Below are 27887 nucleotides of genomic sequence, written 5' to 3' on the forward strand. Positions count from 1 at the left end.
CTCATCTCATCTGTATTTCACATATGTGCAACATATATAGGCATGACGAACGTCCTGGGATTGGTGCACAGCCCAAATGTCTGGGCTATGTCTAGGCACCTCTCCCGGTCAGCCGAACCAAGCCACCGCCGACAACAGCGCCGCCCCGCACGACCCTACCCGACAAAAAGCGCAGTTCCAGCGGCCGCCGCCAGGGAGCCCGCGAGATGCCGCCCCGCCAAAACCGAGCAATCGCTGATTAGAGTCGCCCTGTTTCTATTAAGAAAGACTGGAAGGAGGCAGCGACAGCTGCCTGTTGGCTTTCCGTTAGAAATGAGCCTGTTAAAAGTACGTCTACTTTCGTAGAATCGGTCATATTTATAAACTCAGGAAACACTGTGACTACGTTTTGAATAAGTTTAATTCTGGAGGTGGCGAATATTTGGCAAAACAAGATGAAATGCCTTGACCCCTCATTTTTATAGCCACATCTGCACTGAGGAGACTGTGTCAGTCCAATCCTGAAGAGGTGAGCATTGAGTTCGGATGTTTTTAGTCTCAGCCTTGTATGTAACTTATTACCCAATTTGGTACCAAGAAAATAGTAATGAGGAGGTTTTTGAACACCGTAGTGTTTGGTGACTGCCTTCCCAAAGGACTTAAGGTTAGGCTGATTTTGTGTCTCAGCACTGAGCGAATTCCATTTGGATATGGAGTCAGGGAAAAAGGAATTCCGGAATGATGACAGGCGGCAGTGATGTGTTGTGATGTTGTCTGCGTTTCGCAACACTCTTCGTGTGTCCTGGTTGCGTGTGGAGAGTGCGATGTGATTGAGAAATTGTGGCGTGGCGATGTGTTCGCTGTTAATCTTGTAGAATTCTGAGAGTTTGTGTACTGTACGTCTTGTTTTCAACGTTTCCCACCCAACGTCGCGCAGCAGGTCGTTCGTCGGCGACCTTCTATGAGCACATGTCACAAGTCTGGCGATTTTGAGCTGCACTCGCTCTAGTCGCATAGCGTCAGTCACAGTAATATTCGAGTCATACACCACATCGCAATAATCGAATATAGGTCGCAAATAAATTTTGTAAATCAAGTTCAGAGTGTTTCGCGGAAGATAGTCAGCTACGGCATAGAGTGGACCAAGTGACTTATTAATTTTACAAATTACATCATTGATATGCTTATGGAAGCGTAAATCTGTTGAAAAAATAACTCCCAGGTGCTTATGGCTTTCCTGTATTGATACAGGTTCCCCTGTATCATACTTAGTGTCATACTTAGCCCAATAGCCATCAATATGCTATACTCCAACCGCAGTGCTGTGAAATATAGTACGTCCAGTTGGTGCCTCTGCAGAGGGTGGACTTCTGCACCCGAGCAGGCCCAATAGGACTCAAAACACAAAGACTCGACGTCGGAACACTCTCTATTTTACTCGATCGTAATATGTATTTATGATAATTTCACGTTCAACTCTAAACGGCGCATCACATTTTCACCCAGCCTCATAGAGAGCAGATAAAATTTGTCCTTCCCACTCTTTTTACTTTCTCTTTTACTTGTTGCTTACTTGTTTACTCTTGCTTGTACGGCCCCAGGTCCCTCTTACTCTCCCACTCCCTCTCCACTCCATTCCGTTAACAAAGTGTCCACGGGGCGCCTGTTCAGCACTGGCCCCGCTGAGTTCCAGCTTATACCGCCCGTGTTTGGCTTGATCAGCATCATTGGGCAATGCTGTGCCGCCTGAGCCGCAGCTTTGGCTGAGAAGGTGTTACGGTTGATGAGGGGAGGGAAACAGGGCTGCTGCTGCAGTCAATGCTGCAGAGGCTTTATGGGATGCACCTGCTGCCTGCTTGCTTTACTCAAAAGTGCATTTTAGCCGGTACGTGGCATGGTGTAGTAAATAGGTACCTAGTGATTTGCTCTTTGATTTAGTGAAGCGGACATGAACAATAATTACACTTACCGCATCGTCTTGTCATGGCCCAATTACGGTCATTGGGTGGCTCCTTTATGGACCTGTATGACCATTGTCGCGGGCTGACTGCTTTGATTGATGCGGCGAATGAGCGGCACTTACCCATGTGTGGGTGGAGAGGTGGCACTCGGGTGACTTATGGCGGTGTAATGACGTGTGGTACGTGGTAGTTGAGTGTGCTGTGCTGTAGCTACAGGATAGAGACGGGCTGCAATGGCCACTGCGATGGTCTGGTCATGTGTTGGATAAGTGGGATTACACATCAGCATGGGAAAGGCAGTGTTACTATAGCAGATTTGGCAGCCACCTGTGGTATAATGCATGTGGAGTAACGATTATTACGTGATGAAAAAAAAAATGGTGCACGCGAAATGAAGCTCCATTTGGGGAAGATAATTGCGCAAGTAATATGATGGATACGTGGATACGTAACACGTTGCCTCAACGGCGACTTCTTTTCTAAGTTGACAGGTATACCTGATTATTGACTGACCATAACCCTGTTTGACCCGTCTCTCTCCTGTCAGACCCGTCTGACCCCATCTGATCCCATCTAACCCCTATCTGACCTCATCTGACCCCTGTCTGACCCCATGTAACCCTTCTCTGGCCCCCATCTGACCTCATCTTACTCCTGTCTGACCTCATCCCCCTGTCTGACCCCATCTAACCCTTCTCTGACCTCCACCTAACCCATGCCTCCTCCGACAGACGTGGATGTGCGGCGGCCGGCTGGAGATCGTTCCCTGTAGCCACGTGGGTCACATCTTCAGGAAGCGCTCGCCGTACAAGTGGCGCTCCGGGGTGAACGTGCTGCGCCGGAACAGCGTGCGGCTGGCCGAGGTCTGGATGGACGACTACAAAAAGTACTACTACCAGCGGATAGGTTACGATACGGTGAGTGCATGGTGAGGTGAATGCATCGGTGAGCTTTTATATACCTACAAAATTGCATCCATGAGTGGCTTCCTTGTTGTGGTGGAAGTGTGATAAAGGTGTGCTGTATGGGTAACCAGAACGTGTTTCTAAAGGATTTAACTGACATTGAAAGCATCTTTTTATGTATCTGATCAACGAACATTTGGTTTGATTTCAGTCTCACAACGAACTACCGATGTGAGGTTTAGTTCGAAAACGGTTTTGATGCGATTCTAACTTTCATGGCTTTTGATGAGTTTATTGCCGTTCCATACTCAATCTTCTCGCTTGTCCCGGTGCATTCATTGAATCCGTCCCCTTCTCTGTCCTTCAACGTAACGCATTCCGACGGCGTCCATCTATCTCTGACGGCAGGGTAACTACGGCGACGTCACGTCCCGGAAGGCCATCAGGGACCGGCTGGGCTGCAAGTCGTTCCGCTGGTTCCTCGACACCGTCTACCCGGAGCTCTTCATACCCGGAGAGGCGGTGGCCAGTGGAGAGGTAGGCCTTCTGCACTGGAGGGCGGCGGCTCAGGCGTGTGATTGGAAAGTTACATCGGCGTGACAACTGAATGGATTGGATATGAGGGCATTCGAGTTGCATCTAGAACTAAATTTTGTTATATTAGTAGCTTCGATAAAAGCGAACGTTGCTTTGTTGCTTTTGGTGTTGCGAGGTTATTTTGTCCATTTACCTTGAATGCTGTTGTCTTTTTTTGCCGTGATAAGTCGCAAGCCACGTTTACTGTTATGCTCCTGACATGAGTTTTGTTGCTGCTGTTTCCCGGAAGAAGGTCATTTGGTGCCGGCCGCTGCACTTTGCAGGCTACTTGTTTTGCGACTGCTGCTCATTTCCCCATGTTCAGCAGTAAATATTTAATTAGTTTTATGATGCATCATGGTGTGTCAAAAGTGGAAATAGCCGCCCGGCTTTAGTTCGCCAGCCTTGTCAATAGATGGCAGTACCACAATATGGGCAGCGGATCGTGCAATTGACGTCAAATTTTCGTTATCTACTAAGAATTGAATGGCGGATCTTTTCATGCAAGAATCAAGTAAATCGGTCCGCAACTTTTCTAGCAACAGAGATATGAAGTCAAACACCCTGCCAGAGCGGCGGCGCGGCGGCCGGCGGCAACCGTTACGCGCCGCCTGGTAGACTGGTGGCGCTGAACGGTTCCGAATTGGCACTGCACTAAAACCTGTTAACTGCTTGGAATAGTTATTATAGCAAAATTTGCATTCAAGTGAGGAATAACCAAGTGCAGGAAGTATGTATGCTTGTGTGCGTACTATGTAAGCCAAGAAACTGCATTAGCAGATACTCGCTAATATTAGATCCAGCCAAGTCCAAACGCATTCCAGGTGATGTGTTTCTGATGGGTCAGCAATATTTATCGTTCGAGGGCGGATACAGTTTTAACAATACAAAAAATATTTTTGCACAGCTCTATTCCTTGAACAATTCTCTTCAACGCCTCATTCCTAGTTAAGCGAATTAGCCCACCCTGGTTGAATAAATAAGGCGATTTCGCCCACAAGGTCGGGGAAAACCGACCGAAAACGGCCGCGCTCAACGTTAATTTGGGCATGCAGACTCTTAAAAACTCGCATTGGGCGGGTAGGGTTTCCCAGGTATTGGCTCCAAAACACCGTATTCGGCTCCCGAATACGTCCAAGTGACCCGCCTCGTTCCTAGTTAAGCTCTAATTAGATCAAGTGACTCATAGGGAGCGAAAAAGCGACAAAAAGCATGAATTTTCCTATGGCGGCGGGCTGCCGGGTTGCCAGACGGCGCACCGGCTATTTCCACTTTTGACACACCATGCAAGTTACTAAGCTTAGTTTTCCGGAAATCTGGGATTAATTTATGCTTTACACCAGTAGAGGACTGATTAGTGACGTCATTACAATTATCACTCCCCTCCCAAAAAGTGTATGGAAATGTGACTAGCAGTTGTCTGTGATGGCTTGGGCTTGATATGTTGCATGGGATATGAGTGATCTGTATTTTGATTTGAAAGGAACACTCCAATATGTCATATCAGAGACTTCATCCGATTGCAACGCTGAATGATGCAAGTTTACTTCAAGTTCAAACAAAATGCGTCATGTTTGCAATCCACATGGAACGTGGATCATCTTCAGAGTCTTACAATTGGACGTGTTCCTTTTGAATCTGCTTGTGGGGTCGTTGGTGCTTTGTGTTGTGCTCTGTGACATGAATGATCCTTTTTGTCAGATAGCTCTGTATTTTTTACCGGCTGATCGCTAGTATCGATCGTATTTTGAGAAGCCGTGTTGCTATTTTGAGCCGTCTTGGTTGCCACCCTGACTGGATGATCCGAGTTTGGCCCCGTTCGAAGGGACGCCGGAGGTCACGCTCTCCCCCCCCCCCCTTCCTCCCCTGCACGGTCCACGCTTTCGCCCCTCGGAGACTGTGACGTCGTTATATGACGTCACCGGTCGCTGCATGAAGTCCATCCGGAGGAAGGTGGCATCCGCCTGGCATACGCTTATGTCTTGAGTGACAACCCCTCACAAAAACGGTACTTATCCAATGCTTTCTTTTCGGAACAGCAAGTTTACGCTGTTTACGCTCGGCAGATCCTTGATGTTGGGTATGCTTCTCAACGGGTTGTCCGCTTTTAAACTGCGTCTATTTTCTTACGTTTATGAGCCCTTACGCTTGTAATGTTACGCGCCACATTCCGGCTACTAGACACTACCAGTTTTCCAATGCAGCCCCTCGCATGGCTCACGACAGCGCCCGTTTGGCTCCGAATTTAGAACGCTATCGCTGATCAGCTAGCTTGTCTGCATGCACGGTATGCGGTGAATTTGTAAACATAACATAACATCCATACGCCCGACTGGTGAACGGTGAACTCCCTGAAGCTGTTATCTCGTGTGTTGGGTGCTGCCTACCTAACTTTTCAGCTCAGTTTCTGCGGCAAAGCCTTGTAGGACTACATACTTACATACAACGAAACAGGATATCGAGCGGGGGGTTTATACGATCTTTCAACTGTGTATCAGACTACATGAATTTGAATAGGTACCTATCTAGATAAGAGTGGTCGCTGCTCGGCGCTTTGCACTTAACGTCCAATTAGCGTCTTTGACGTCTTTCTATAGTAACATCAGCAGCAATTGCAGCGCTTGCTGGGTGAAGGCACATTACTACCAACACGCCTCTTGTACATAAACTCTGAGAGCTGGCGGGCATGCTCCCGAGGTCAGCGGCACAGCCTGACCCCTGTCCTGAGCAGCGTGACCTCTGGCGTCCCCAGGTCCGTAACCTGGCGCTGGGCGGCAGCACGTGTCTGGACTCCGCGGCGCGCCGCCAGGACCTTCACAAACCTGTCGGTCTGTTCCCCTGTCACAACCAGGGTGGTAACCAGGTACGGGACTGCAGAAAATGGACCGGCAGCCACCGCGACGCCAGCGACATCTATACAGAGCTCAGAAACTCAGTCAATCACGAACTATTCGGTATAAATGTTGCAGCAGTCGCGGTGGCTGTACCGTAAGGAATGTGTTCTTACGTGAGGCGTTCATGATGTTCTTGCTAGGTGCGAAACTTGGCCACGGGCATTTGCGTGGACTCTCCATGCGACCCCAAGGATATGTATAAGGCGGTGGGGACGTATCCGTGCCACAAACAAGGCGGAAATCAGGTACGTTTTGCCGTGAACCTCGAGAAACGTGTGCTAAGTGATAAAGTTATATTGTTTTTCACTGCTCATTTTTTCTTCTTGCCCTAACTGATGTTACTCTTGAATCAATCGCCACAATTGTGTTGTCCTGCAGTAAGGGCCAATGATATCCTGATTTTGGCAAGAGCAACAGCTAATTTTATCGCTGTTTTACTACTCGGAATACCTGTTGTGTCGTTCACTTCTGAATGTCGCCCTATAACCCACAATGCCCAAATACCACACTGACCGCCCTCCGTCTCTCTCCGCGCACCAGTTCTGGATGTTGAGTAAGGAGGGCGAGATTCGCCGTGACGAGGCCTGTATGGACTACTCTGGGTCAGAGGTGGTCCTCTACCCCTGCCACGGCTCCAAGGGCAACCAGTTCTGGACGTACGACCCCAAGGTGCGGAAGAAGCGACATTCGCTGAGAAGGAGCTGTGTTTGGGATTTCGGGGCAGGGTGCCTCCAACTCCCGGGCTCCAACGGAGCCTCCAACTCCCAGGCGACTTGGGAGACTACATACTCGGCGGTTTTAAGACGTTTAGATGTTGGTTGCATTCATACAGAACGGTGAATGCTGTATTAGAAAAGGGGGACTGATCGGGTATATACTTGAGGTTCATGATTTGGTATAAGTGATTTGCAATAACAACGATGGAGAAACACATTGTTGATAATTGAGTTCCACATGATTTTTTCTGACCGTGGTGGATTCATCATGACCCCTTCGTCGACATGTTCCCATATCTCAACTAACTAGCTGCATTACACTTTTGTCCCCAGACGCACTACATCCAGCACGGATCGAGTAAGCGTTGTCTGGGCATCAGCGAAGACAAGAAGAAGCTCACCATGCAGGAGTGCTCGCCGCTTGACCAGCGGATACGCTGGACGTTCCAGAACTACGACGAGTCAAAACTGTCGTAACGTAACGGTCAGTGCGTAGTTATGTGTGTAATTTATTGCTGCCGTTGACTGTAAATCAGCTCTTACATGTGGCAGGCCGAACAGAACATTATGCATTAGTTTTCATATCAATGTAGATATCTAACCGCATTAACGTTTGTTATCAATCTTGGCTGATTTTTTTCAGATTCTGTCTTTCATTACAGAAGGCTCTATGGGGGTAGCGTTGGTTCAAGCAGTGCCTGTACATTTTGAGTTTTGCATTTACGAGTAATTTGCTCTTTTCACACCGTTCGTTCTAGGCATCGTCGTTATTCGTGTTGCCTTTCTTATGCTTGTGTGTTTACTTTTTCTTTCTTCTCCGTTTTCAGTGTATTCACTATTTATTGGCGTAGTAGGGGTACCGGTGGCTCCGCGGCCACTCAAACTCAGCGAAGGACAGTATGGGCTCCGGCTTGCCCCGCGCCGGCCCCTGTGAGTGTGTGTGCGAGTGTATGGACGAGTATGCGTATGTGTCCTGTGTTACCAGTCATCTTCGAAGCCAGTCGCCAGTCTACGGGAAATGTGACAGCGTGGGGCCGACCAGCTCAGGAAGACGACGGTGAGTTACTCACACTTTATGCTGTGCAGAGGGAAGTTTAGCTTGTAACCTTAATCTATGAGAGATACGCCCAATAAGACGATTATTTACTCGTGTTTGTGTGTCATATATCACAGACGCTCGAAGCTGTTGCTACAAAAAAAAGCATCTGCAGGACATCGTGTTTCAAAGAGAACCCCACTGATTCATTTCTCGTCCTACAGGTAGCACTGCTGTGGTCACTCGCCTCGTGGGGCTTGTCCCCGACTACTGAAACTAGTGCTGCCTCAGAAGACACCAGCGAGTGACGCTTTCACTGCACAGTGACACTCGTTTCGGTGGTTGCACTGTTGTGCCCTGGAGCTGGTCGGAAGCTGTGGCTGTTCGAGACCTGGACTTGTTACCATAAGCCTGGACTCTTTGAGGCTTGGACTCTGTGAGGCATGCAGTCATTCCGGACTCGGTGCGTTTCGAAGGACTCATAGGTGATCAGGACGCAGAGAAGGTGCTTGCGTAGCCGTGTGTTTGGGTGTTTGTGTGTTGTGGGGCTGTTGGGACGAAGTGTGCTGTTTGTCATTCACTCAGCTGGCCTGAGGTTTGTTTGGCTTGGGTTTGTTGTCGCCCTTGGTTGGTGAGCGCTGATTCAGTCAAGTCAGAAGGGGATAGTTTGGGTTTTCTGGGGTAACCTGAGAGTATGTCCAGTTATCGCGAAGATGGTGTTGAGTGTTGGGACCTACAGAAGGCCAGCATATAGATATGGGTGAGCTCGTGCTGCCTCAGGGTAGAGTATGGGTCGGGGCTCAGCGGGAGGGTAGGAGAGAGGGACGGAGGGGCCGTTGGTCCGTGGACCGCGCGCTGTCTTTCATCACGGTATGTGTATGCGTGTCTGCGTGTGTGTGGCTGAGGACAAGGCGGTGCGGTCACCACCTTTGACCGGGTCAAACCGGACCGAGCCGGTCGGAACCGGACCGCACCCGACAGGGGGCTCTGTCTCAGCTGTGATAGAAGGTTTCGGGCCCTCCGCATGGGCCCTCCGCCAGCAGCTCTGCGTCCGCTGCAGGGCGGCTCAACTCGGCTGCCGACCGTCAGGATCTACGAAATTATATCGCAAAGAGAGCGACTCGAAGTATTAGTTTTGTTTGTATTAGACATTGCTAGTAGGTTTCTACCCTTTCTGTGTTACAAAAGGACTTTGTAAGGTATTAAAGTCAATTTTTCGTTGTTTTCTATACCATTTTCGGTGCATGAATTGCTCTGTATTTGTAGCTGCTCTTTTGAGATGTGTCTGCAGACTGATGTCGACTGTTTGAATATATCTGCATTCAGGACCTACCATATCGCAGTTAACGCAGGAGCCGTCAAATGCGTACATACCAAACCCCATATCAAGCGGTGCACGCATAGGATCCTCTGAGAGCATTCCACCGAAACGTGGTTTTGTAATAAGGATTTTCTGAAATGTTCCCGAGTCGTGTACCTCGGCAACTTTAGAGACAATGCATTGTGTTAATTGAGTGTATCTGTAGGCCTGTTTAGAATGCCGGAGCGTATCTCAGTTGTGTAACCTCGCTGGTGGCCTGTTGCGCTGCCTTTTGGGGCGTGCTTTGTTCGAGCACCTGCATATGTAGAGACAGTGTTCGGCCTCGCCAGTGTTGTGGTTTGCGTTGGTCGTGACGCCGATGATGCGTATAAATTGTGGAGATTTCTCCAGCTCATTATTGTGTTTCTGTTTTGGACAACGGGGTATCACTGTGGGGATGAATAACGGAGAATAAGAAGTTTAAAAAACAGCTTCTGGAATTGCAGTTTCATCTGGTCTTATTGATTACATAATCCAGTTATAAATAGCAACAAGATAACAGAGGTGCCTAATTAACGAACGTTTCACTTTTTCAGTAGTACGATGAAAATGTAAGCAGTTCTTCTTTATGGGAAAAAAACGTTGAAGACCGGGGGTCTCTCAGTTCAGAGTCGCCGCTTAGACTGTACAAATAATATATTTCCCGCGTATGCGATACGTACTCTGGCGTCACCGCGGTTGATGACCTGTGACGTCACCACTCGGTGACCAGTGACGTCACCGCCGGCGATGACGTCACTGAGAGGACGTCAGCGCCGGCGGTGACTGGTGACACGGCCCCTGACGGTGGCTGGACGACTGAGCGACCTCGGGCCAGAGGTACGTCTGGTAGCCACTCACGAGTCAACATACGGTGAAATGCGCAGGTTTGGCAACCGGCAGCACGACAGAGAATGATACACACGAGCACAGCAATGAATAACTCTTAGCAAACGCACCCGCAAATGTCCGTGAAGCTGCGCGAGGCAGCGGGCCGAGGTCATACACTGTCTCTCGGTTGAGCGACGATCCGCATAGATGGCAGCACAGGTTTGTCTGCTCACTGGCGCTGCGGTTTGGCAAGTGGCACGCCGTCAGCTTGCTCAATGTCTCGCAACGTCCGGCGTTGCGAGGTCACGGCGCGACATGTACTTGTCGTGGCTTGGTCCCTCAGTGATCCGGATGATGGACGCGCCAACGTGCATCATTGCTCGCTCACAGAGACACAGCTTCACTCGAGGTCGCGACTGAACAGGCTCACACAAAGCGATCAGAGTGAGCAGCGAGCGACAACACATAACATCAGGGCTAGCGCCCGAGCCGCGCTGTGCCACGCCTTGTTGACCACCTGGTGAGGTCGGTCGGGTGACACTGGCGCCATCTGTAGCGCCCGCCCTGTAAAGGGGGCGCCACCGGCGCGGCGTGGCGGGCCGCTCGAATCCGGCGGCTGACTAGCTCTCGGTTGCTGGTAGTCTAGCTATCCGGGGCTGTGTTATTTCACTCCGCCGCGGTGGCCGCGCGGCCGGCGAGGGCTACTCGTCTCGTCGTCGCTCACGTAACCGGTATTGTTGTACATCTCTAGCAGCGAGAGCGGCGCCGACTTGGTGCGATGCGCGCGTCGGCCGCCGCTGGCCGACGCTGCGCTCTTGGAGGCGCCCTTGGAGAGGCTGCTCTCGATACTGTCCTCGCCAGAGGTGCCCAGACCGAGGTCCTTGTCCAGGGCGGTCTGATCCACCTTAGGCAGCGATGGCGGCGACTCCTCAGCCACGGTGAAGGCCCCGGTGGTGAGCCGGACTGACGAGTCCGTGCGCGACGTTCGGCTGGACTGAGGCCGCGGGATGCGCAGAGGCGGCATTTCACCCGCCTTCCCGTGCAGGGTGACGATCTGGCCGCCGCCGTTGACGTAGAACGTGCCGTCAGCGGTCGGCAGCGCCGCCAGGGAGTTCGGCTTCACCTCCGTGGGCTCGACGTGGATGTGGCCGCCGCCGCAGCAGTTGGAGCCGGGCCCGAAGAGCGACAGCAGCACAGGCAGCAGGAAGATGCCGTGCACCATGCCGAAGAAGATCACCAGGAAGTTCGTCTTGAAGAACGTCACGAAGATGTAGGACGGTGCAAAGTACAGCGTGGCCACGCCAAGGATGGTGGAGAAGCCTCCCTGAAGGATCGGTAGACCAAGGGCGTGCAGGCACAGACGAACCCTCTCATCGGCCGTCTTCCCGTGCGCCGCCATGTACGCGTAGCTGATGTGCGCCGAGAAATCCACCGAGAATCCGATGCACATGATGAGGTTGATCATGGAGATGCTGTCCAGGTTGACGCCCCAGAGGGTCATGTAGCCGATGACGCCGATCTCGATGCTAAGGATGCTGAAGGCCACCCAGAGCGAGCAGACCGGGTTCGGGATGAAGATGAGGGAGACGACGCACATGATGCCGGCGGCGATCGAGATGGACTGGATGGAGACGGTGCGCACCAGCACAAACTGTGGAGACAGAGAAGAAGAACGTTATGGCGGGCGGTGCAGATTACCGATGGAACCAGCTAGGCAGGGTTACTGTTTAGAACCTAACAAGACTGAAGATTTGTCGAAACAGAAAGCTGGCAAAAGCTCTTCCAACTTCTGGGAGAACATAAATAACCGACCTCGACTTTGCCTCGGATCAGCACCATAAAGCTTCAATGTTGGGGCGCCATTTAACTGTCATGGTTTGACGCTAGCTTTTTAGACTTTTACTCAGCGTGTTGCCTATACCTACACCGGACATTCTCCCGGGTCCTGACCTGGTCGAAGAAGACGAAGAGCGGATGGAAGATGGAGCACTCGAGCTCGGATTCCTCGCAGATGCGGCGCAGTTCCAGCATCATGTCCTTGTCCTCGAGCGTGTTGTTGATGTGCCGCGTCTGGATGATGAAGCGACTGGCGACAATCTCTCCCTTCTCGTTGAAAGCCGTGTCGAGTGTGATGGGGCTGGAGCCGCCCAGGAACGCCTGCCGAACAGCAAACACTCTCGGTTAGCTGATGGATAAGACGGTGAATGATAGACGAAAAGTCGTTGTGCATGCACGATTCGTCAATTTATGCGAGTTGTGGCATGATGACTTCAAGGCTCACCGATCGTCTCATCGCTTGCTTGCTTCATTCAAATTCAGAAGAGAATCAGGAAATGGCGCGCTTTGGGACCGCGCCTGACAGGCGGGATGAGTAATGCGCCTTGTTTATGTGGCTCGTGAGAGTTTAGATGGAGATAAGCATGCCGGTAAGTTAGAGATAAGCCCGCTACAATACGGCCCATCGCTGCGAGTGGTCCTTAAAATGGTCTGTCTGCACACGGGACAGTCTGGCCACGTGTCACGTGCCACCCACGACGGCTCGTGGCACGAATTCGGGATGTGATGGGGGTCGGCGGATGGCAGGAGTTTCGGGATTTCCGCGGGTCAGCGGCGGACATGCTAATGGGGTAGCTGGAGACGAGGACATCCAAGGACCGAGATGCCGTGCGAGATTGAGGGCACTTTAGAATGACAAGGGGAACGGTAGTCGGTGCCAGGTCTCATGTTCAGATAGAAGACGGTTTTATCTTTGCAGAGGCAATAACTCTAAGGAACGTTTCTGCAAGATGCGCTTAGAATGAGCTTTCGTTTACCAATAAGTTAAAAAGCATCTTCACATTGTTTCTTGGTTTTACTACAATACAAAAGGAATGCTTATCAAGCGATTTTTTACTTCAAAACTGCGCCTAAAATGCACGTAAGCTGACCCGTCGCACCACCACGTACCGTCTTGTATCCCTCCAGCCAGAGCTCAGGCGTGCTGACGTTCATGTTGAGGATGGGCGCGCTTGTCTCCACGAAGCTGACCCAGTCCCGAAGCCACGACTCGGTGTAGAAGCGGCCCTCGATGTAGGTCGAGTTCTCGAACGTCTGCAACAGCTTCTCCACCTGACGCTGCACCTCCGGGTCGGAGTAGTCCATCTTGCCCTGCACGATCACCTGAAGGGAGAGACAAAAAAGCGGGGTTAGAGACTAGGATGCAGATGTCTGATTTCACGTTTGACCGGTCCCACTGGCAGTGATGCGTATTGCCTGGCCTATGGATGCTTTCTTCGGGTGCGATGCATCACGAACGAGCGAATATGTTACTTAGCTGGCAAGGCGTACGGCAGAGTTTCCAAAGCAGGGAAGCACACATTTTCATACAGTACCGGATTGACCAGACGGCGAGATCCGGTCTCTCGCGGTGCCGTACACGGACGAAGAAGTGGCACCGTAAAGGAATGTCTGACGTGATGTTTATTCTGATAATTCACACCTCTATGCCAAAGGCTTCCTCATGCTAGACGCGGGACAAGACGTGCTCAGGAAACCAATGGACATCGACTGGGGTCTGGGAGATTCCCGCAAAAACCTGATGCAAATTCGCACTAGCGAAGCCTGACGAACTCCATAACAGGAGCGCGAGTGTCGTGACCTTTTCGATTCGTTGACAGGTGAATGAGGACCGCGAATTTTCTGAATGACGGGCCTCGCATGCCTGGTCTCTGGGTCTGTCCTTGGTCATTGCGAGGACATCTATGAAAAGTGAAACTGAGCAGCGAGTTCTGAATGCATTACTGGCGTGCCGATAGCAACATGGGAGGCACTTTGGGGGCTATATACGGTCAGTCTCATGGAGACGAGTGGCGGTTATGAATAACGATGTGACTTTTAATAAGATGCTCAATATTGCACAATGCACATTGCACATATGTTTATGCATATGCACACTTTCAATTTCAATTGTCATTGTTGCATGCGCTAATAAAATACCGATAGGTAACTTCCTAAGCGGCATCTAAACCAAAAAAAAAAAACTAGTAAAAATTGACTATTTAATTTGCTGCCTTGTCTAGGTATACCGCCATGTTTATAAGCAACACTAACCTAGCATGTGACGCATATTAGCATGCTCATCTGGTCAGTTTTATTCTTCAATTAAGCTTACCATACCCTCCGACGACATGTGTCCCCAACTATAAACATTAAGGTCCCGCCCATTCTCACGCATTAGCGCGTCGAAATGTTACGAGCCGCACCTTCAGAGCTGACAGCTATGGATGCCTGCATCTGCGCCGACAGGGCTGACCCAGACACACCTCCCGCAGACGGTGGCGTGGCGGGGTACAACGTGAGCTGCATGACCCGTCTGGCCGGCCAGTGTCATCAATGACGCCCCTCCTTGAACGTCGCCGGTGCGGTCATCATACCCCTCCCCTTCACTGCACTTTACCGCTATCATGACAGCAACTGCATACGCTCAGGGCTCGGTCACAGCGGGCGGGATTTTCCAGTCCGCTGACAGGCCGTCGCTATGCCCCGGGGCTCGAAGGAACGTTAATGGCACAGACAGTCACTGGACGGCGCACCTGGCTGTTTGAATGGCAGGTGTGTCCATGCAGGGAGTGTCACCGTGCGTATCTTGATCGGTACTGTGACAGCCGAGCCAGCTGGGTTCATACGACGGCGATGAGCAGTCTACATGACAGCTTTGTAAGTGGACTATTGACTGATAGATGAGGCAGTTTTCTTGACACCAGAACACGTTGGGGTTCGAGGGCACTTCAACCGATGCGTTATCTCCAACTGAGCTAAAGAGCAGTGACCGAGGTATCGGTGGTACGAAAGGTTATCCACCACCACTGCTTGAGTGAGATGAGCGTAAACCAGGCGGCACCTCCTCACCTGTACTCTGTACGGATGCTCTCGGAAGTACAGATCCTCGACGTCGTAGAACTGGACTGAGTACGAGTCGTCCTTGGAGAGCCTGCGTCGCTCCAGACCCTCTCTGACCATGGTGCAGCCCCAGATGGCCACGCCGAGGTACACCAGGAACACCATGATGACGAACGCTGTGGGGGAGGGCAGAGTCAGTGACAGCAACGGCCGGATGAAGTGAAGTGCAGGGAATCGGTCAAAGTAACTAGCTTGAAAGGATGCTGACGAGCATCGGTTTATTTATAACGGTGCGAAATACAGCCACTGTGTTGTGGGTTTTAAATGTGGAAATTCATCGATTCAAGAGCGACAGTTGGGATAATTTACAAATAAAAAAAAATATTTACGGCAACCAGTCGGAAGCTTTCACAAGTTTGTGTCACGAGTGCAGCCAGCAAATGCATTCTGTTATTTGGTATGCAAAGGAAACCAGATCTACAGGTGTTGCGTTGATGGCACGTCAGAGGACTTGTAAGATATTTCTCGTGTATCCAGGTGATTTTAAATTCAGATGTGCTTACTGAAACACCTGTAGCCACTACATACCGATAGATGAGGTCATCGGAGACGTTGTGAGCCTATATTTTTTTGGAACTCGTCGGTTTATTCTAAGGAGATCGGAGGCGTCGTGCATCAAACAAAATGACATTTACTGAAGATGGGCGCCGTGTTTTAATTTTTGTTATTAATTTTCAGCAATAAAATTGAAGTTATTTACTGTAGTTGGCTGAACATATGCATGTGTGAAGGGATCATGATTCTTTTGGTGATCCAGTTAGGACGCGTACCTTTGATGGCCGGGATATTGAGGAGTTGAGCCACGCCGTCCCGGAAGAAGACCATGATGATGTGATCCTTATTGTCCTTCTCGTTCCATGGGTCCGACTTGGAGATTCCTCCGGAACAGCAGAGCTGGTACCAGCACCCTCTGTCCTCTGTAAATCGGATAAATGTAAACTGTTAATTGCGACATACAAGGACCGTCATGGGTCGAGGAATACGTGATTCGTGACTACAACGTACCTTCAGTGTGGTTACCTTCCCGAGTCAACAGGCGAGAAGGCAGGAATTCAATTAACCTGTTTGAGTCAGTCGGATATGCTCGTATTCTCCGCTCCAATGCATAACAGCGACCACAAGGGTGCACTGCACCCACACAGACGAATGAACATGGTCGAACAGTCTGTGTAAAATACCTGCACAACTTACCATCCCGTTGGTACCTACCCGGCTGGCCAGGTGACCCAATCCACCCACCCGGACACGGGGCTCATCGGCACGTGCCAGGATCGCGGCGACACTAAGGTCCCTCAGTGACGCGGCCGGACGTCCCGGGTGCCAGTTTTTGCGCTCACAGCTGCAAGAACCAGCGCTCGGTCGGCCGGCCACAGTGCAGCGGCGCAGCGCCCGTGACCTCGACTGCACCACGGGCCAGGGTCGGCGAGCCGGGTCACCGGGCCGCCACCAGACACCTATCAGCCGAATCGCCCCCCGTGCCCGATGGTAGCTCGTTTACGTGCGAGCAGACAAGGCTGCGGGAATGCCGATCAAGAAACGGGTGCGATGGAGTACTGAAATCGAGCGAGGGCGGGGATGAAATGTCCCGGAAACGCGACTGAGAGTAGGAGTTTGGATGAATGAAGTACTGAAGTGGTTCTTATGAGCGTATGATCTTCTTAGGGTGCATGCGACAAGGCCGTAAGGGATAATTAGCGGAGATATGGTTAGAAAGTGTAGGTAGTGCCAGGAATCGACAGCTCTTTCGTTTCTTCCAAACGCTTACCGTTCACCCTATTACGAAACAATTGCTCGAATTGCATGTGCATAATGAATTAAATGAATGGTTTCCGGAACTTGCTCGAACTGAATAGAAATGGATCATTAGCCAACTTCCTGTACGGTCCGAAGAGATAGCTCAAGGATCTTTACAAACGTATGGTCCTGTGGGACAGGCACTGCCTCGGGGGATGAGAGGGGAACATCATACCTACCGGAATTTATCACCACTTGTACAGGGTGGTCTTTGGCAGTCGCCCGTACGCACATCAAGGCCCTCATTTCTTAATATGCGTAGGCTTCGGTATCAATTCGTTATTTAAAGGTGGTACTTAATTATGTGGAAGGTGTCTCGTCATTAATCTGTGAACAATTACACGAGTGGGTATGTTCGCAGGGGCAGTCCATCATATGAAGGGATCCCTTTGTGCTTTGCACGTCCTGACGGGAGAAGCTGCAGCTAAATGATGCTGATGTATCACAGCGCTCACTTTGCATAGATTTATATTTGACGGTGGGTGGGGGTAAGTGGCATAATGGTGGGGCTGGGGAGGACGAACATGGAAAACGGTGTAAGCTTTTCGCCAGCCTCCATCGTCCATCTATTGCGAGATGAACATAATCCCACAACAGCTTAATGGCTCTTTATTGTATAGCCAACATCGTGACGGCAAAAACTCGAGTCAGGTAAGCCGAGTAGAAGGAGGGTCACGGAGAATGAGAGAGCTCTGTGCATTGGAGGATGACGGGTAGGATGTTTACATAGACGCAAATATGCTTGGAGACAGTGGGTGCGCGCAGTGAATGAAAAAAAAAACGAAGGAATCAAACTACAATGAAATAGAGATAAAAAATAATTATCGGGGTAAAGTACGGGCATATCCTGCCAGTCCCGAACTATCCTGCCCGTCCCTTCCCGACTCATCTTTGCGCCTTTGCCCACTCCGGTGGTCCCTCCCCTCCTTATATCCCCCTACCCCGCCCCGTCACCATCCCCGTGTCCGGCAGACCCTCACCTGACTGGGAGACGGGCAGCACGGGACGACAGGTCACTCCATGACGACCCTGCTCCTCCAGATAGCCGAACACGGCCATACAGCCGCCGAAGAACGTCACGTGCCACAGGTAGGTGAACACCACAGACATGCCTGTAACGGAACAAAGGGGGTTGCCATGGTTACCTGAGATGTTTACAGACGATTTCGTAATTTTTTGACGTCATGATGAATCAGAACGTCCGAATATTCGTCACGTGATGCATGAGGACTTCTTGCCACGGGCTTATTTTGCCGGCCGGGGCTTCACAACAATGTTATCAAAACTGAGCTTTGCTTGCAAGCTGGCAGTCGCGTTTATTACAAGTTGGCTTTTAACGGTAGCCTAAAATATCAAAGGATTGCCAAGACGTGTTTTAATGACAACAAAATGGCTGCATATATGAGAGTTCCCGCTAACGGGCTATGACGTCAACTGAAATCAATACTGCAACGGCGTGCAACGTACGAGCAGCTGTTCATAATTTATTAAGCACACCCGGGCGAGCCTCTTCGCCCAGGAAAACACGTCGGAACGACCAGCGTTCGTCTTGCCGTAGCAGCTATCCCTGAGGGTTCGAAAGCCTGTTGACAGCCGTTTGTACCCAACGGCATCGTGGCATGCTACATCATCGATCGCCCTTGAACGACGGCGAGCATTGGATGTGACATCAGAGACCGGAGAGGATATGACAACAGTCTGAGCGGCAAGCGACAGGCAAAGAAGCCGTGTCCCAGCGGGTCATTGCGTTACTCGGTGATCTACGGGCGTCCACGGGTGTCCACGGCTGTCCACGGCCCTCACACGGGCGAGGCGACATATGGCCAGTGAAGGCCTGTCCACAGCACAGACCTCCCTTCTCAGTTTCGCCACCCATGTGGTGCAAGCGCCGGCGGTGTTACCTCGAACGCCACTTCTTCGGACAGCTGCGCCTAATGAGACACTACAGGCGAGAATACACACATAATTACCGTCACTAATGTAGCCATTCATCAGGCTATTCAGGCTTCTGGCCATCGGAGGACCGCGCTGCAACTTGGGCTCGTGTTCTGTAGCCCATCAATTCTACACAGAGTGCTCGCGGGGACCACCGTCATGGCCAAGTTGCGATCGCGGTCGCTTCGATTCCGGAGCCAGCTGTCGCACTAGACCGGCCATCCGTCAGGTCGGTCCGCCGGTGGTCTGGTCAGGGACAGGACCGTCAGTTTGGTCCGAGAACTGGTCCGAACGCCGCCGGAAAGGTCAGGCGGACTGGTGGGGGAGGGGGGTGAAGGTTTTCCAGGGACCGCTGTAACTGTAATTTGGCTCCTGGTCGCCTTTATCTCTCAGCTGTTTGACGTCCACGGCCGAATGCGTGTTTGGTAATTCAGTCCCAGTGTCCTTTATCTACTTTTTTGTGTTATCAGTTTATCGTTTACTGTTCACCGTCTTCGTCTACTTCCGTCGTCTAACGCCAACTATTTATTAATCCGAAACGAATTAATTATCTGCTGTCCGGTCCCAATAGGCTGAAAAACTGTATAACAGCCTCTCACAACTAGCATGCCACATGGCGACATGATTGTCTGCAATGCTGGGTCGCCACCGCACCCTGTCATAAAAGGCGTCTTTAGCAGTGGGAACTGAGCCCGAAACATTTCCAACTATTCCTTGCGGTGCGGGCGAATTTCTCTTTTAAAATAGATATTCTCCCACAAATCGGCCATGACCTAGACAATACCAATCAACCATGTAGGCATTCAGGTTCAACCATGCCATGTAGGTTCATCCGTCAGCATCAGGTAGTCCAATCTCCGAAATGTCTCGGTTACACCCTGCCCATTCCCGCGGCCTCCTGCGTTTGTCTCCGTAAGCCAGTCCCGTACTCGCTCCTGGCGCTCCTCCCCGTTGCCAGGCGCGCTGCAATGACCCCAATCTGACCCCGATCTGACCCCGTGCTGACCCGGCCCCTCCCGTTAGTAAGCGGGCCACCCCCAGGGGTCATGACCCGCCTGCCATTCATTCATGGGGACCCGAACGCTGCCCTGAACTGTAGTGCCCCAAGCTGCGCGAGCTAAATCGAACGCCCTCTTACGCAATCCCACGGCGGTTGGGCTCGATCTCAGGTGACCTTGACCTTCAGACAGGCCTGGGAATGGAGGGGGTCCGGGGAGGGGTGCCCGGGAGGGGCGGGGTCAGACGGCCGGGCAAGTTCGTGCAGAAGTGCTGCCCCACCCCACTGTCTGTGGCCGAGTGCTCGAACGAGCGATGGACAGCCCAGTCAAGGGCAGACACGTCGGAAGGGCTGACCGGTGCTCGGTCAAGCGTGGCAGACCTCAGCCCCGGTGGCGTGATTGCCCTCCTAGTGGCGGACATGCAGGACTTCATTCTGAGGGAGTGACGAGCAATGGAACGTGGAAGCAGGGTGGCCACAGCATTGTAACAGTTAGCGATGATATGCCAGGTGCCAGGACAGCTCGAGACTGAATTTAGGTATCGTTGGCCGACAAAATACTTTTTTTTGCATCAAAGCAGTAGGACGTGAAGCGTCGATCAAAGCAAGAAACGGCGGTAAACAAATCCCAAATGCTGTTTAAGCAGCGCTGTTGCGTAAGCTTTCGACCAAAAAAAAAGATACGAAGACGATGCTATATGGCGTTTGGTAGCGGTTTAACGTCAAAAAACCGCCGCATACTGGATTCCCTCCGTGCTTCGTGCACTTGAGTCGTGCAATTACATCATCGCACAACGCAGCTCCTCGTACCGGTACGGAAAACCGGAAAGCAACAATGCCAGTCAGAAGCAAAGTCCCGGCCAGGGTTGTATACCAATCAAGTCGATTGAATTGATTGATTTGATTCAACGCGTATTTTGAGTTGATTGGATTGAGTCGATTGACTTTTCGAGATGACTGGTTGACTGACTCGTTTGACTTTAGCGACTGGTTGACTGATTTGATTCCCGAAAATTAGAGTGACTCGTATGATTGAGTCGATTGAATGGAAAGTTCAAATAAGTTTTAGTTGACGAAAAATAATGACACCAATTGATGACATCAAAGATCACAAAACTACACTGAAAACTGCTTGTCATCACAACTGCAATATGGGGTAGATGGCCAAATAAAGAACAGGGCCTAAACATGAACAGCCAACTTTGACTTTCAACTGCAATAACTGCTCCAATCCTGGTGATAGAACCTGGCGATGCACCTACCTACCTTTCTGCACTCAGCAGGGAACGTTTTTTTTTTAAATCTAGATAATAAAGTGCAAGGCCCTATATACTAATAAAGTGTGATTAATTAATAATCCACATCTCCACATCTCATCAGAAACAACCAGGGCCTTGAAACAACCCACTGAACTCTATAAATATCTGAAACCCCTACAAAAATAACTGAAACAAAAGCGCCGTTTTCGTCTCGCTAAATTTGCTGCATTGTTTAATTTGCAGCAGAACGTTTGTTGATCCTTTTCTCCATGGCCTAAGCATAACATATTTAATATATTTCATTTTCCTTAAAATATTTTACCGAATATTACAAAGTGGTTTTATTTCAAATGAAATAATAATTAAAACGAAATTGGTGTTGTACAACCGATTTATTTTATGATAATCTACCATACTACATGATTATCAATGACGTCATCTTACCAAAAAAATCAAAGACGTAGAATAAGCATTTATAAAAGCTTAGCATACTTGTTGGCAAAACCAAGGCAAAACGTTTTCTTTGTTTTTTCGCAGTCGCACCGTGTCGTTTTCGCCTACTTCCTTTGTCCTTAACTTATCCTGTGGTTCCAGAGTCCCTGCCCTCTCCATTTCCTTTTAAATATATTTTTAATCCTCATCCCTATCCCCCAGTCCTAACAGTTTCAAATTGTATTGCAATAAAATGTTTTGAATTCTTCACATATAACCTATCTACCTTCGTTGATACTGTTGGTAGCCAGTGACACATCTATGCAGGTAAGTAGGTACCTACCTGCTTTCCTGCTGTCTTCATAAAGCATACCTAATGAAGTTGTCAAAATTGTAGCACATTTTCAACACTTTCATATGGTGTCAGTGTGGCATGAAACCTAGCTAGGTTCATTATGTCTAGGGTTCATTTCAGAAGAGCTCAGCATAACTCACATAAGAGACAGACAGGGGCTTTACATGGGGTAGATGGCCTGATGACTTAGCTGGAATATGGCCAAAATTAAATTGACAACTTTTAGGTGAAAGGTGGTATTTGGGTTAAGGGGCGAATCAACTACTGGGTTATTTTGCACCCATTAAATGAAACTTCTGCTCCAATTCTACCCATTGAACCTCAATATCATGATCCACCTGTCCATCACTAGGTATCCTTCCTTATAACATAGAATCTTTGAATGGCATGGCAATTTATAATTTTAAAGACAATATTTTTATGTTTCTTCTGTAAGTAGGTAGGTAGGTAGGTAGGTAGGTAGGTACACCAGACTGCTATGGACACTTTTCCAAGTTGGTTGGGCAAAAAACCTAATGTATGTCTTGGTTTGAGTCGTTTGATTGAGTTGATTGATTCCTTTCATGGTCGCGTTTGAGTCGATTGAATCAATTCCCGAAAACTGCTCTGACTTGATTGATTTGATTGGTTTCCCAAATTTGTCGTGATTGAATTGATTGCTATTGATTGAGTCGTATACAACCCTGGTCCCGGCCGATGGATTTACGAAGATCGGTGCCCTGGCTTAGTCGGGCTAAGCTCCGAAGACGGGTTACGTTGGGGCAATGTTCCTTCCTTGACCCGGTGGCAGACACTAGGGAGCCAAATCCTAACAGAGCGACGTCCGACTAACATCCTCGCTTGCATGATTCTGCGCCAGCCGCGTGACAGCCAGATTTGCTCACGAAGCGGCGCAGAGACGAAAACAGCGCACCGGGCCGTTCTCTGGACCCATCGTGGGAGCTCCGGACTCCGGCCGACCAGGCTCAGAGTAGGGTGGGGAGGGTAGGAGGTTGAACCCTGCATTGCTGAGGTGAAGGATACAGGAAAGACGAAACGCTACGTCTCAGCCGGTTTTCAGAGGTCATTGCCTACAGTATGATGACAGTATTGTTGTCGAGTTGGATTCAAGGCTTTTCTGTTTAATGTCAGTCAGACGATGACGAAACAGCGCGCGGCTCGTACACAATAAATGGAGAGGATTGACGCAGGAGGCGTGCCGGACGAATGCGGATGAAGGAAAGGGTCCTCCAGCTCTGGGCGCACCTCAAAACAAACGCTTAACGCCACTTCAGCAGCGATGACACAACATATCGGCGCGCTACTCGGATGATCCTCCCTGTTTCCAAGCTAGCCCGACGCGTATTCGTCGAAAACAAAGCGGTTTTGTGACGTCAGGAGAGCAAAAAGTCGGTTTTCCCGCCGCTCACGGATCTCAAACGGCTGCATATGCAGTCGAGCGGCACTCGTCATCTGCTCAAACATTGCCCCCGGCACCGCCATGCCCTCTGTAACCGGCACGGGGTGGTGGGAAGGAGACCCTGAGTGCTGGTCACGGCGGGGAGGGAGGCAGCTCTGCAGCATGGGCGACTGACCGCTGCTGCCCTTGGAAATACCCTCTGCAGGCTCACAGACCTCATAGGCGGCCTGGTCTGCCCTTTATTGCCCGATTGATGAATGGGTTTTGAGCAGCGCAATAGAAGGGGAGCGGAGATGCAAGGAAGGATCCTTCTTGAAGACGAGACCGAAAGGAGAAATATATCACCATTCGCCTTCATTTAAGCCGAAGGCTGATTGGTTTTGGATCTTGCTCTAGCGTGACGACGGTAACCTGGTTGTGACATATTGTACCAGATGATATTTCGTTCAAGTGACACCACAGACGGCAGAAACACTTACGTCATTCACGACGTCACACAGACAACATCGGTGCCATTAAAGGAAAGATTTCATGCTCGCGACTAGGAGGGATTAACACCTGATGCACTTGCCTTCCATGTGCGAAGTTGTGTTTCACGACACATTTGGAAGTCAAGGAATGTTATGTTTACATACCATCTGACATGCAGGAATGCCTGAAAATCCCATAGAGGTCAGCTGTGTACATGCAGTTATCGGCTTCACCGTATAGATATCACTGATGTCGTCTATTCAGGGACGCATAACGATTTGGCTATCTAACGTAACAAATCACGGTTGTCACTGAGAAGGACGACCAGAAATGGTTCTGATAATGGAACGGGAAGCTGCCCATGCCTGGTCAGGCGCGGATACAAGGGGGGGCCATGGGGGCCATGGCCCCCCCCTTGGCCGATCTTTTTTCAAAAATAAAATAAAAAGTTAAAAAGTTAAAAAGCTGAAAAGGGGGCCTCCTGAAAATAAAGTGGCCGAAATCCGATGAGTTTTTTTTTTTACCTACCACTTAGTTATTTCTTAGAAGACTAGCTGAGAAGACTTCTTTGTTAGAAGATTGGTAAAGCTTTTCATAACTTGGAGGTCTCTTATACTCACAGAGATGACCACTTTTACAGGGCCTCCTAACCTGCACAGAGGGCCTCCAAGCCTGCACAGATGTTGAGATGTTGCCTGAACAGCTAGATAAGCTGCTCAATAGACGCAGTTTTTTTTGGGGGGCCCCAACAAGTGGTAAGATGGGGCCTCCAACAGGTGGGATTATGGGGGGGCCTCCTGGTTTCTAATGGCCCCTCCCTTGGAGATTTTCTGGATCCGCCCCTGTGCCTGGTTGATGTAGTGCGGGTGATACGATCGTCTATAAAAAGCAGGTCATCTAAAAGCTTTTAAACGGGTTCCGAAGCAAAACATATCAAAATTTGTCGATAGCATATTGACCTGGTAATAAAACAGTCCTTAATTAACTTTGAGGTTTCAAACTAAGTAACATAAAATTAGTTCGGAGTCAATCGAAACCGTTTAAGGTGCAAGCAGGGAATCCGACACCAAATGAGCCCAGAGCCACGGACTGAACGGAATGACTGAGGCTCTTATGAAACTCTCAGTTTCTTCGCTACAAAAAAGCATGAAACGCTTCGTTTCTTCGCACCAAAAGGTCCGAAACTCTCCGTTCCTTCGCACCGAGAGCTCCACATGCCTACCGCTCTCCGGGAGGCCGGATGGCCGTAATGCGCCCATTTACCCCTGCTGGGTCCAGCACCCGACACCGCAGGAAGCCGCCACATCGGTACAGAGGTCACAAATGTCTCTCTGCAGTCAGACAGACACGATTCTGCAGCGGACAGCCGCATCGGAGGGCTGCCCAGACAATCAGACACGAGGGTCAACACACCCGCAGAGCATGCACAGACAGTCCCTAATCCTGCAGACAGGGCAGAATATAAATCGACGCTGTGGGAGCCAGACGTAATCGGACAGGGTCAAACGGGGTCACGCAGGGTCAGACAAAGCTAGACGGGCTCAGATGGGGTTAGACGGGGTCAGATGTGGTTAGTCGGGTCAAATAAACGGAGACGGGGTCATACGAGGTCAGACAGCTATAGACAAAAAGTAAACTTTGCACAGGCATAGGAAATGGCGTGCAATGCATGTGTAAATGAGCGTTGACGGCGCGTTGACGGACAGGATACTGATTCGACCGCCAGCCATGCGATTCGCATTGACCAGCCGCGCAGCCGGCGCTAGGCCATGACACACATATGTAAATTAGTCTGACATCCTCAAGGACAGACGCATTTTAAGTGCAATGCCCAGCGTAACAATGATGTACAGCAAGCTGCTCAGACGGCAGAGAGGGAAGTTCATGAATTGCATATACGCTTAAACAGAATGGCGAAAGTGGCTGGTTTGACTACTGTTGCCGAAGCAGAATACTGAACCCAGTTGCACCTATGTAAGGAAGTGTGGGACTGGTGTTCGTCCCCTGTTGGACTGCCGTAAAGAACACCATCAATGCAACACATTGAGTGCTCAAATGTCTTCCAGCTGCGGATGTTACAAATAACGGGAAGCATTGTTAGTACAGTTCAAATTTCTTGCAGTTACTGCATGGTGTAGACTCCACATCAAAATGACAGATGGTTGCGGTTCTACCATTGAAGGAAGCATCGCAGAATCATAATTACCATCCGTACCTATATATATCCACGATTCGCCTCACCGTTTCTCCTTGAACCTACATCGGCTATAGCAGACACCTATTCGGCGTTCCCGGACCATCTGGCGTGATGTATGCTCCATCCGTAACCGACACCACGGGCGTCGGAAATGGCCGCCTGACAGAACCAGGCCAGCATAGCCAAGGACAATCCATGTATAACTATCACAGAGGGAGGGGGCACCATGGCGCGCGCCTGGGGGTGCAGTCTGTCTGTCTGAGTACCGCTCTGGTATGTCCGGGTGGCCAGACTGTGCCGGGGGTGCAGTCTGAGTATCGCAAACGGTATGCGAGTGGCCTAACTGCGTCTTCAATCTTAGATACCGCGAATGGTATATCCGAGAGCGGAAATGTCTGCGGAAATGTGCGTATATGAGAGCCACCCAACCGTACTAGACGCGTTTGACTCGTAAGAGACGCAACAAGGTGACTCCAGGAAGTGGTTTCGCAGGTGCCGCGCAGAGCCTACAATCTATGGTTGGTGGTTGTAGCTTGCAAGGTCGCGGCATTGCAGATCGGTTTGCTGCGTACAACGTAATTAGGTCCTTGGCGTTAGCGTAGGCACTCACACTAAGGCGAGTCTAAGAAACTTTTAAAAGCAAATTTGTGTGTAACCAATTGATGCTATTGTATGTAAGAAATTGACAGGCCGCACAAGAGTAAAATGTCTTATTTTGATGCTGAATTTACAAAGAGAAAAAGCGTAGCCGTACAACTGGAGGACAATTGAGCAGGCAACTGATGGGAAAATTATTCAACGTAATTCTATACACCACTGGTTACGAATATCGTCAGCTCATCTTCATTCTTCCTCGCTGGGCGTCCTAAATCACACTGCCTCATACACGCACGCCGCACAACAGACACTCGGCACCACTTCAATCGGAAAATGACGACTTTCTATACGAGGCAGAGCACAAACAACTCCGCAACTCAGCGTCAGCAGTCAGCCGGCAGTTTGGGGCTCACCTCACTGGCTACGATAACACGCACCTACCCGTCTACAATCGACAGGCCGTGTCGAAACTGCAAGGGCGAGTAACTTCACCAACGAAGGACCCTGTTCTTAGGCTGCGGTTACGTGAAAACTGTGACCGCTAAGTGACGTCTAATTTTGGAAGTCTGCCAGTAAGCAGTGTGTTGAAAGGTGGAGAAGAATATAAACGGGGCAAGAGGTAAAAAAAAAGAGAAGTAGAAGGGAGGCTACAGAAAAGGGAAGAGATGAAAAGGAAATGAATAAAAAGAAAATGGACAGAGAAATTGATAAAAAAGGGAAATATTGACATGGGTTAACAGACAGGTAGACAGAATGTCATATAACTAGTTAGGTACTCACCGGTGTAGACGCAGAAGATCTGCACACTGGGGAAGGGCGTGACGGCGCCCACCCAGAAGGAGAACATGTCGGTCAGCGAGGTGATGGTGATGGAGACAGCCGCCTCCTCGTAGGCGTGCGACAGCCGCACCGGCACCGGGTCCTGCAGGCGCGTCCGGCGCCACGCCGCCAGCATCACGAACGTGTCGTCAATGCCGATACCTGCCGGGCGAGAGGTGGAGAGGTGGTTTGATATGGTTGTTTTTAAATCAAACAAATATTTTGTACGATGTCTGCATTTGCAAGAACATGCGCTGGGGTAAACGAATGCCGCAGCTGTTGTTATGCTGCTCGCCCGTGGCTCAAAAATTGTGTTCAACATAAATAGAACTCGGATGTTGCGTTGTTACGTAACCATGCTTATTTTTGGTGTTTTGGTGCAGAGGCACTCTACATGCAGTCTCTTATTACGCATCATATTGCTATCAGCAGACAGAAAATAGCTGGTCCAACTGGT

The 27887-nt window shown here is 50.1% G+C and overlaps 2 protein-coding genes across 5 annotated transcripts in view; one reads left to right on the plus strand and one right to left on the minus strand.

Annotated features, from left to right (window-relative positions):
• LOC122370670 (putative polypeptide N-acetylgalactosaminyltransferase 9) overlaps positions 1–9782 on the plus strand; it is a 129469-nt gene extending 119687 nt beyond the window's left edge. For 2 of the 4 annotated variants that reach the window (XM_043346476.1, XM_043346478.1), the window contains 7 exons: positions 2672–2857; positions 3254–3382; positions 6174–6284; positions 6856–6984; positions 7365–7515; positions 7859–8088; positions 8292–9782. In XM_043346476.1, coding sequence (XP_043202411.1) covers positions 2672–2857; positions 3254–3382; positions 6174–6284; positions 6856–6984; positions 7365–7508 — 699 coding nt within the window. In that variant the 3' untranslated portion in view covers positions 7509–7515; positions 7859–8088; positions 8292–9782. Of the gene's footprint in view, positions 1–2671; positions 2858–3253; positions 3383–6173; positions 6285–6455; positions 6561–6855; positions 6985–7364; positions 7516–7858; positions 8089–8291 lie in introns of all 4 variants that reach the window. The other 2 variants (XM_043346477.1, XM_043346479.1) reach the window with 1 other exon arrangement.
• Positions 9783–10045: 263 nt separating this feature from the next.
• Positions 10046–27592, minus strand: LOC122370664 (patched domain-containing protein 3-like; the record flags this gene model as incomplete). Its single annotated transcript, XM_043346453.1, has 7 exons — positions 10046–11888; positions 12188–12394; positions 13184–13396; positions 15125–15291; positions 15946–16092; positions 17950–18081; positions 27392–27592. Coding segments are annotated over 7 exons (2057 nt in total), but the record flags the coding sequence as incomplete, so codon positions are not given.
• Between the last annotated feature and the right edge of the window lie 295 nt (positions 27593–27887).

This window comes from Amphibalanus amphitrite, unplaced genomic scaffold, assembly GCF_019059575.1.
Source record: "Amphibalanus amphitrite isolate SeventyFive unplaced genomic scaffold, NRLGWU_Aamphi_draft 001158F_arrow, whole genome shotgun sequence".
Taxonomy (NCBI): Eukaryota; Metazoa; Arthropoda; class Thecostraca; order Balanomorpha; family Balanidae; genus Amphibalanus; species Amphibalanus amphitrite.